Raw genomic sequence first — 10733 nt, forward strand, 5'->3', positions numbered from 1 at the left:
TTAGTTCTAGTGTACCAAAACTAAAATTAAATAGCTGTACTAAAAGTGTATTTAGTTCTAGTACTTTAGAACCAAAACAACACTACTCAAAATGCACTAAAATGTGTGTCAACATTAACTTGCTGCGAATATTTATTAACACTAGTCCATTTCTGGCATGAATTACTATACACAGCACTTTACTCTTCAGTACACTTAACCTTCTATGTCTCTTAGTCTCTGATTAACCATTATCTGATTAATCAGTCTGTATAGTACCAATAACATCACGTTTGCCAGTGAATTCATAGCTACCAAAAATTGCAACAATGTGTAATATTATGGTAACTACAGCAGCTATAGACTAAAATTAATGTTTCAGTTAAGCTTTATACATGCTCTACACTACAACAGTTTAACATCTCCAGTGTTGATGATCACTTAGGATGTGGAATCCACTCTTCCGCATCAAGGAGTGTGTATGTTATTGGCTCCAAACTTTGGTTGACAGTAATCTGAATTAGTCCAGGCAGAATGTCTTTAACCTTTAACTATTATAAGTGTGGGTAAATACATGTTCCTGGCAATACAGTACACCAGCAACTTCTTACTATAATCCTGTAGTTTGTTCCGTTCACAAGCTGTGTTTGAAATTCCATAGATGCGTATGTGTCAAAAGTATACCCCATTTTCTTCTCTGCTTCTGCTTTCACCTGTTGAAAAATATACAGTGTATACTTGTACTCACTGTTGAAAAAGAAAACAAAGCTACCATAATACACTCAGCATATTTTTTGTACATGTTTTATTTGATGAACTGTGGAATTAACAGATCAGAAAAGCTGCATACATATACTGTATACTCATGTTAAGTTTTTCTGATTTTCAATTTAGAGGTTATCATTTCTGGTACTTACAAGCTGTACAGCCTTCTCACAGGTCCCTAGTGTGATAGCAGTTTCAGACAAAGAGTATTATCTAATCAAAAACAGCCAAGCTGTAAAAAAATGTGACCCCCAAAGAGACCATGGTGAAAAAATATGTGAAATCCAAGGTGGCGGCCAAAAAATGGCTGTGATGGTAGGTTAATGGTAAAAAATTAAATAACGACAATTCAGGTGAATTCAGTGCTGCTTGGTCTTGGCACCAAATTCACCTGAATTGTCGTTATTAAAATGTTTACCAATTAACCTACCATCACAGCCATTTCTTGGCTGCCACATTGGATTTCACATCTTTTTTCACCATGGCCTTTTTGGGGGCCGCACTCTTTTTTTACAGCTTGGCTGTTTTTGATTAGATATCACTTCTTTTTGTATTTGTATACTGGGCTGGCTTTGGGGATTTTTTAACCCATCTGTTTTTTCTTTACCACAGTAAGAAGAAAAGAACTTAAAGAAGATTTTTAATACTTCAACTATTGTTGATTTTATTAGTATATATTTATTACATGCCAATTATTCCCCACAGGATAATCTCTTTGCAGCTGATCTCTCTACTGGGTAACTTGAAATGTAGCTGAACTATCTACAGGATGGTTTCTTTGTAGCTGAACTCTTTACAAGGTGACTTGTTTCTAGCTCATCTCTCTATAAAGTGGTTGTTTGTAGCTGAACTCTGCAAGGTAATTTGATTGTAGCCGAGCTTTCTACAGGCTTCTTTCTAGCTACTCTCTATATAGGGTAACTTGTTCGTAGCTGAACTCTCTACAGAGTGGGTTCATTGGTACTGAACTCTCTACAAGGTGATTTCTTCTAGCTGATCTCTCTGCAGGGTGAGTTTATCTAGCTGAACTATCCACAGGGTGATTTGTTTGTTGCTGAACTCTCTACAGGATGGTTTCTTTGTAGTTGAACTCTCTACAAAGTTACTTGTTACTAGCTGATCTCTCTACAAGGTGACTTCTTCTAGCTGATCTCTCTGCTGGATGACTTGTATCTAGCTGAACCCTCTACAGAGTGATTTCTTCACCGCTGAACTCTCTACAGGGTGATTTGTTTGTAGCTGAAGTCTTTACTGGGTGACTTTTTTCTAGCTGATCTCTCTACAGGGTGATTTGTTTGTAGCTGACCTCTCTACAGGGTAATTTGAACTCTCTACAAGGTGATTTGCTTGTAGCTGAACTCCCTACAATGTGTATAGTTTCAAGCTGATCTCTCTACAGGGTGTTTTGTTTGTAACTGAACTCTCTACAGGGTGATATGTTTGTAGCTGATCTCTCTACAGGGCGATTTGTTTGCAGCCGAACTCTTTGCAGAGTGATTGTTTAATAAATGAACTCTCTACAGGACGATTTGTTTGTAACTGAACTCTCTATAAGGTGACTTCTTCTAGCTGATTACTCTACAGGGTGACTTGTTTTTAGTTGATCTCTCTACTGGGTGACTTGTTTCTCTGCAGGGTGATTTTTTTGTAAATGAATTATTCTCTACAGCATGATTTGTTTGTAACTGAACCCTCTACAAGGTGACTTCTTCCAGCTGATATCTCTACAGGGTGACTTGTTTCTAGCTGATCTCTCGACTGGGTGACTTGTTTCAAGCTGAACTCTTTCTAGGGTGATCTTTTCGTAGCTAAACTTATCTATTTGGAGCTGAGCTCTCTACAGGGTGACTTGTTTCTAGCTGATTCCTCTATAGGGTTACTTGTTTTTAGCTGAACTCTGTACAGGATGGTTCCTTTGTAGCTAAACTCTCTACAGGGTGGTTTATTTGTAGCTGAACTCTCTACAAGGTGACTTCTTCTAGCTGATCTCTCTACAGGGTGATTTGGTTGTAGCTGAACTCTCTTAGGGTTTGTAGCTGAACTCTCTACAAGGTGATTTGTTTGCAGTCAAGATCCCTGCTCGGTGATTTGTTTGTAGTTGAACTCTCTACAGGATGATTTTTTGTAGCTGAACCCTCTGCAGGCGTGATTTGTTAGTAGCTGAACTCTTTAAAGGGTAGTTTCTTTGTGTCTGAACTCTCTACAAGTGACTTTTTCTAGCTGATCTCTCTACAGGGTGACTTGTTTGTAGCTCATTTCCTCTCCAGGGTGATCTGTTCATAGCTGAACTCTCCACAGGGTGGCATGTTTCTAGCTGATCTCTCTATAGGGTGACTTGTTTCCAGCTGAACTCTGTACAGGATGGTTTCATTGCAGCTGAACTCTCTACAGGGTGGTTTATTATTTGGAGCTGAACTCTCTACAAGGTGAATCCTTTTAGTTGATCTCTGTAACTTGTTTCTCTCTACAGGGTGATTTGGTTGTAGTTGAAATCTCTACAGGGTGATTTGATTGTAGCTGAACTCACTACGAAGTGATTTGTTTGTAGTCGAAATCTCTACACGGTGATTTGTTTGCAGCTGAACTCTCTACAGGGTGGTTTAGCTGAACTCCCTTCAAGGTAGTTGATCTCTCTACAGGGTGATTTGTTTCTAGCTGAACTCTCTACAGTGTGATTTGTTTGTAGCTGAACTCACTGCAGGGTGATTTGTTTATAGCTGTGCTCTCTACAAGGTGACGTCTTCTAGCTGTGAACTCTCTCTTGTCTAGCTGATCTCTCTATAGAGTAACTTGTTTGTATAGCTGAATTCTTTACAGGGTGGTTTTTGGTTACTGAATTCTCTACGCGGTGACTTGTTTGTAGCTGAATTCTGTAGAGAGTGACTTGTTTGTAGCTGAACTCTCTACAGGGCGCATGACTTGTTTATAGCTGAACTCTCTTCACTGTGACTTGTAATGTTCTGAATCTCTACAGTGATACATTTGTAGCTGAACTCTCTACAGGGTGATTTGGCTTGTAGCTGAACTGTCTATAAAATTAACTGTTTGCAGCTGAACCCCCTACAGAATAACTTGCAATGTAATAGAAAATTCTATAATGGAGGCAAGTCATAAACGTAACTGAGTGCTCTATTAGGGTGACTGTTCTATTAGAGTATCTCGATCTTGCATTTGCTACACGTAGTTGGCTTTCGAATCATAACTCAATGATTTGTAATCTGATCCTACTGTACTACTACAAGGACTTTTTATGATTATTATTCCAGCCACATACAGATTTTCAACTCATTGCTCTAAGCGGTTTGCCTGGTAGGCATGAAAATTATTGGTAATTTTATTCACGAATCTCGATCGAGCAATTGTTACACACCTTCGGTTTCGTGTCATATCTCCATGATCTTAATTTCGATTGTTTTCAAACCACCAAAAGGCACTCCTATAATGGTTGAGCTATCCACACACCGATTTTCAACTCATCCCATGAAGCGGTTTACCCTGTAGGCGTGACAACAAATCGATCTTGTTTTACGCGAATAATCAGTCATAACTCCTGAACCGTTCATCGGATTTGTACCAAATTTGATGCTAGGATTCGCCTTTGGACTCCCTTTCTGTGTGCCAAATTTCAAGGTGATCTGATTACGCGTTTGTGTTTTATAGTAATTTTTCAAAGTGTGCGAAAAGATGAAGAATAAGAAGAAAAAAAAGCGAAGAAATATAAACGAAATTTTGGGCATTCATATCTCGGAAATGGCTAAGGCCATTTTCTTCAAATTTGGTATGTGAGGTGGCCTACATGGCGGGCACCTCTGCAGCGAAACTGGATCCAATTGGATTAAGGATCACGGAGCTACAAAGGTGTGAAAATCGCCTTTTCTTTCTTCCTGTCAATATACTCAATGTGGCGCGCCGGCTTCTTGGGCCGCACGACACACTACCGTGTGTCTTGATTACTGGCTCTCTGATAGCATCATTATGAACACTGTCCCTGAATACTGATGAATCCATACTGTAAAGGATTCTGTTTGCATGGCTAGGCACTACTCTTAGCAGTCCTTAGGACTCTTGTTCAACCGATCATGAAAGGTCCAGTAGTTTAGTTTGTATACTGAGTAATTACCCCTCAGCAGAAGATTATTTTAAAAATTCATCCATGCTGATCTCATGCCAGTGCAAATATACTTGTGGCAACTTTTAACATTCTAAATTATATGTAAATAAAAGTCTGATCTGCAGATACACATACTACTCACCGATTCAGCTACAACCTGTGGTGATATTTGTAAGGGAGTCCATTCACCAGTTTTAGTTTCCACCTTATCTGTGCTGCACATTTTATAATAGGGTCTAAGGGAATAAAAGTGTTTTCAAAAACAAGAGTTACAGTATCTCACTGGTTATCCTGATTCTAAAATGAGTCAGATGCCAAGGTGAGAGTCTTTTATATAAGGTGATGAATGCAAGGACAAAATGAGCTACCACAAACAAGGAAAACTTATCAGGGAATTTTTTCATATTTTTGGAATCACTTTCAGACACAACCAGGAAATCATATTACAAACATTCATTGTGATTCATGCACTATTTTGAGTTAGCTATAATACAATATTATGTAGTAGCTACAAACCAGTCACTGCATCAATCTAATGGTCGCATAAATGCACTTTTCTTGTGTGATGTTGCGTGACTTGTTTCATGTAACTTTCACTCACAAATAATACATAAATATCTTCACTCGTAAATTTAAGGGGTCAGTGGGAAAGGGGACATGTTCCATTTTAGATTTTCCATTTTCTAAGAATTAGAATGGATTGTTTTAATCACATGAACAATGTTGTCACTAAAGTAAACAACAGAATTTAAAAGTTCATGGCAGTCTCAACTTATTTTTTAGCAAATATCACAATAATTCAATTATGTCTCAAAATTCTTTTAATGTCCACTATTTGGTCACTTGAATTTTCACATAGCACTTGTCCCCATTTGCCTCTGGCCCTTTCAATTGCATTTCCTTATCATTAATTACTTCATCATTTCTTAAGAAGCAGGAAATCAAATAGCTCAAATATCATGCTAGGTGTACAGTATGTGGGCATATATAAATTGCCTACTTTTTCAAACTTTGATATGCCATAACTTTGCATTCCATTATTTGATGGCCGTGAATTTTCACCACTTATTAAATATTTAGTTGGCTACAAGATACAAGTTACAGAACGAAAATATTCTATTTCAATACTGCCATATAAGATGTTATATGGCAGGGTGTAGTTTGTGCCCACATGCCCTATTTTTGCAGGCCTGGTCACATTTAGGGCTTTGTCTGTTTGCCACCACACATACTTGTATCCACCATCCTTTGTTAATAAGGTACTTTCAACAAGTAACTATACATAAATGTACAATATACAGCGTACATTGTATTGCACATTTTGGCACATGCTTAACTCAAAAAGGACAGTTGCTGAATTGCAAACATGGACTTCATGCATCCAATATATGCAACAAAAGTAGTATTTTTCCAGGACGAAGTTTTACTATGGTTGCTTAACAGCTATGTTATATGCTGGAACGTGTCTAAGTTGGTCACCTTCAAGCAACTCCCGTTTGGTTTAAGTATGTCGCTTCAAACTTGTTGATTGGAGATACCAGCAGAAAAATTAAACAAATGTTTTAAATGTTCTTCCAGAGCTCGGGCCATGGAAATCCCACTCTCTTGTATGCTATTGTACAGCTTTAAACTTGTACTTGTGGGTTTTCAGCAGCTTCAGCAAGACCAACTATTGTAACAGCACAAAGGCATACAAAAAGACAAGAACAGTTTGTAACTCAGAAGTAGCAGCAAGGAGAAACTTTGTGATACTCTGATAATGCAATCATAAATATGTGACCTACAGTCATTCACCTTTTATAGCAGAACTCACACAAAAATATTATTTTTAGATTATATTATTTTTAGATTGTGTGTGTGTGTGTGTGTGTGTGTGTGTGTGTGTGTGTGTGTGTGTGTGTGTGTGTGACCCGATTTTGGAAAATCAGTCTTAATGTCACATGTGAATTATAATATTCACTGCGTTATCGCTCAGACATTTTGGCACCTGTTAGATTATTTCTCAGAATTTGTAGTAATTCAAGGTTCTGACTAACAATTGTAACTTTGGTCATAAATATTAATTGAGTTGTCAAATGTGACATAAAGACTGATTTTCCAAAATCAGGTCACATAATATAGTTACTTGTTGCCCTGCGATTGCTTTTATAGTACATCACACACCAAGTAGATATACATAGTGCAAGCTTATTAGAGTCATTTGGATGACTACTTTATAACGTTATCACAAGATAACTAGCACAAATGTACAGTGCAGCTATAAATACAATACTACAAGCAGTTGCTGGTTGTACAGTAGCTACATTGTTATTAACATGCTCAAGCTCCTTTCAAATGATCAATATCAAGTAAAGGTGCAGTGAGAATTCTTTCTATAGTTTTGCTTGTTATAATATTAATGAGCATAAACATTTACAATAATAGGTCAATACTTGAAGTCCACAAAATAAGCATCAAGTAAATGAATAGCATGCATATATTCCGGGACTTATACTTGACTGAGTATACTAATACAAGCTTATGCTTGTAGTCATTTGTCATATGATTTAGCTGCTGACCAATATCCCAAGTAAATACAGTGCTGCTAGAGTTTTCCCGTTTGTTATAATTAATTTTGATGAATTCTACATAATATAATACCTTTGCCTTTACATAATGTACAAAGAAAACAAGGATCTTCTTGTGTTGCAACTTTCGATACTTTAAAACACATAGTGATTTTTTGACGCCATGTAACATAAACTTTTATTGTCATAGGCATAACATCCAAGGGGGGGAGGGGGGCTAATTTACTGATTTTAGTTAGCAAAAATTCTAATGGAACAGGCAGTTGTACTGATAGAGCAGTCAGTGTATAGAATTGCCTTAAGATCTATTATTGATCTCAGAAGGCTAAAATTTCAAAACATTTTTTTGTGGAGGCATGCTCCTGACTGCCAGAGTGTGCTTTGCATAATACGGTACACATATATTGCTATGCCTGTGTTTATTCAGTATTGCAGATAACAGTATTACTTGCTAGTAAAGAATTCACTTATCATTGACATGGCATTAATAGCCACTTGACTCACTTCTGCAGAAAGATAAAAATGAATACTTTAACTGAAATATCATGCATGCAGTAGTGCTTTATTTCATACTTTGCATTTACACCACACATATATACCTATGTCCATTATTCTTACATGTATATAAGCAGCTATGAATACCAACATATTATTTTCTCAACATTGATTTTGTTGAATATAGATAATGCTACTGTACAAGATTTGGCATTTACCCAACATTTCGTGGTCACTCATGCTTTTTAAGTGTCACTAGATATCAGCCTGTTGTGCTTTAACTTTCCCTATTATGCTGCAGTGTTAAAGAAATAACCTGTTATGCTCATAATATTATGCTCAAACTTTTGCTTCATGTCACACTTTTAAATTTGCACTTTCATAATAGATAATAGTTAAGTTTTGATTTGTGAACAATTGTAGTAATCTGATGCAGCCAGACCTTTGTTTTCCTTTTGTGTGAATGATGTACACAAGAGATATATACATCAAGTCCATCTTGCAATTATTATGTGATTTTTTGCTAGCTACAGTACCTTGACTAAGAAATAGTGAATACAGCTATGTGTGATGGATAACAGACAAAGGCATATACAGCATGACATTTGAGCTAATTATTTTCCTGTCTCTCTATAATTTGTTTAATGAAATACTAAACCAATAATTAATGATGAGGAAACTTTACTAGCTCTTCTGGTTGATTCTCTTTGCAGTTTATTGTAACTTGGTGTGCAGGTAGAATATCCAAAAATAAGGTTGCAGTATGTACAGTATTGCATGTGAGTGAAAATCACATGGCACAACATTGTACAAGATTAAAAAATACGTATGTGTTATTTTTGTTGCCAACTTTGCTTAAATTACAGAGTGATTAGTGGTTACTCTTATGACTCTTTCAAATGGTTATGATGGAGTATGCATGGTGTGTTCACTTGTAACAGATATAATTATAATGGTACACTCTAGTAAAATAATCATGAAGCACTCTAGTAAAGAATCCACAATTTCCTTATCATTGATATGGCATCCATAGTGAATTCTCAAGAAAGTTATGTTGAGAGAAACAGGAAAAGCTAATAGCTCAAATACTGTGCATGCATACTGTAGGGCTTTGCTTGGTACTGTACCTTTGTCTACACTTATTATAGTGTACAATATGAGGGAAAAGTATTGCTCAGACAGTGGTCAATCAAAAGTAAATTTGATTGCCAGTGGCTATTTCTGAAATTGCATGGCAATATTAAGACAGAGGTGTACTACTGTGGTGTGTGAAGCACACCCCACAGTGCGAAGCACAAGCCTTCTGGGAATGCCCCCAGGAAAATTTTGAAAAGGGATCACTCTGAAATCAAATCTGAGACCACTTTCAACTACTTATCACTGAACTTTATGCACATACATTTACAGAGAATTAGTTGTGTTTATTAGTAATAAATGTACAAACTTTGTATTGCTGCATACACATTTTACAAAAAAAAAACAAACTATGAATCAATGTATTGCACAGCCAGTTTGTAGACTTTGCTGGGCCAAATGCTTTGTTACAAGTGGTGTTGAGTCAGCACAGATTGAATTATACCTATCCAACTAGCTACTGTGGCTATTGTTAAAGTTTCTCTTGTGAATTGTAATAGATCAAAAACTTACTCTCGAACTTGCCGCATGCAGATCACTTGTATCACCTGACTTTCATTCCACTCTCTCCAGCCAGTGCATTCTCTACACATTCTAACCATGAAATTGCTATCTTATACTTAATATTGTACCTCCACTTCGCAAATTACTTTACTTCTTCTCCTGGAAAGCGCCACTCGTGTAGTCAGTGTAATGAACTCTTCTTCACAACATCGATTGTAACCCACAATCGATAATCGGGGTAAAAACGAGGTGCAGTGCTCTAGCTTACGCATGCGCATCGAGGCGATGCTTCGACGTGATCAAGTCTTCACGCAGCGATTAAATAGCTTCGGTAAGGAAAGGTAACGATACGACAACATAACATATTAATAAGACCAATAATAGAGAATTACAGTTTTTTGAAAAATTTGATCGGCACAAATGGCCGACCAATGTCTACATTGAATGGTCAACAGCATTACTCCTATAACTGTAAACTACTCTATCTACGGGTCCATTTTATCTGTAACCCATCAACATATGTACCTTGGAGCGAAGTTGGATGATCACCTGTCATGGTCTATAATGTTGCTAGTAAGGCTACAAGGATGTTAAACGCCATGCACCTTACTAAATGTTCAACTGATATCAAGACATCTGCATACTTATTATTAGTTCCACCATTAATGGAATACGTATGTGTTGTTTGGGACCTACATTACATTGTACAAATAGTACTTTTAGAAAACGTCCAGAGGCGTGCTGCAAGATGGGTCCTTTATAACTATCACAGTAGTGTCAGTACTATGCTGGAACAGCTTAATTGGTTGCCATTAGCAAAGGGAAGGAAGCAACAAAGACTAAACATCTTTTACCAAACAATGCACGACATGATTGGCTTATCTCTACCTGACTACTATCACTTTACCACCACACATACTAGACAACATCACCCATTCCACCTAATGATACCATCCACAAGTACCACTGCATATATGACAAGCTTTTTCCCAAAGACGATCAGAGAATGGAATGCACTACCAATACCACTGATAGAAATGGACAATTTAACTAAATTTTCAGAGGCCATACTTGAATGTTTGTAATGTATTTACTTGTACCTTGTAGGGCCTAATCAGCCTCGGCTGTCTGCCCTATTTAACCAATAATAATAATAATAATAACTTGGTCGGAAAATG

The 10733-nt window shown here is 37.0% G+C and overlaps 1 protein-coding gene across 4 annotated transcripts; it reads right to left on the bottom strand.

Moving 5' to 3' along the window:
* Positions 1-266: 266 nt before the first annotated feature.
* LOC136258104 (cystatin-A3-like) lies at positions 267-10499 on the bottom strand. 4 transcript variants are annotated; one of them, XR_010702582.1, is made up of 4 exons: positions 9684-9702; positions 4998-5091; positions 591-692; positions 267-530 (listed from the first exon to the last, which is right to left on the bottom strand). XR_010702582.1 is itself a non-coding variant. In XM_066051405.1 (4 exons), exons 1-4 carry the CDS (start codon positions 10482-10484, stop codon positions 417-419), a joined length of 351 nt encoding a protein of 116 aa, XP_065907477.1. In that variant the 5' UTR covers positions 10485-10499; the 3' UTR covers positions 267-416. The 4 variants fall into 4 exon arrangements, 2 of the variants coding, with proteins under 2 accessions (XP_065907477.1, XP_065907476.1); XR_010702581.1 differs by lacking the exon at positions 9684-9702 and adding an exon at positions 5139-5199; XM_066051405.1 differs by lacking the exon at positions 9684-9702 and adding an exon at positions 10444-10499.
* Positions 10500-10733: the final 234 nt, after the last annotated feature.

The sequence above is a fragment of the Dysidea avara genome, chromosome 6 (assembly GCF_963678975.1).
Source record: "Dysidea avara chromosome 6, odDysAvar1.4, whole genome shotgun sequence".
Classification (NCBI taxonomy): Eukaryota; Metazoa; Porifera; class Demospongiae; order Dictyoceratida; family Dysideidae; genus Dysidea; species Dysidea avara.

Excerpts from the sequence above, each read along its gene's own strand:
- LOC136258104 (XM_066051405.1), bottom strand. The coding sequence starts at position 10,484 with ATGTTGTCTAGTATGTGTGGTGGTAAAGTGATAGTAGTCAG. Across the intron at positions 5,092-10,443 it reads GGTAAAGTGATAGTAGTCAG|ACCCTATTATAAAATGTGCA; the intron begins GTAGAGATAAGC and ends TTATTCCCTTAG. Across the intron at positions 531-590 it reads GAACAAACTACAGGATTATA|TTAAAGGTTAAAGACATTCT; the intron begins GTAAGAAGTTGC and ends CACTTATAATAG.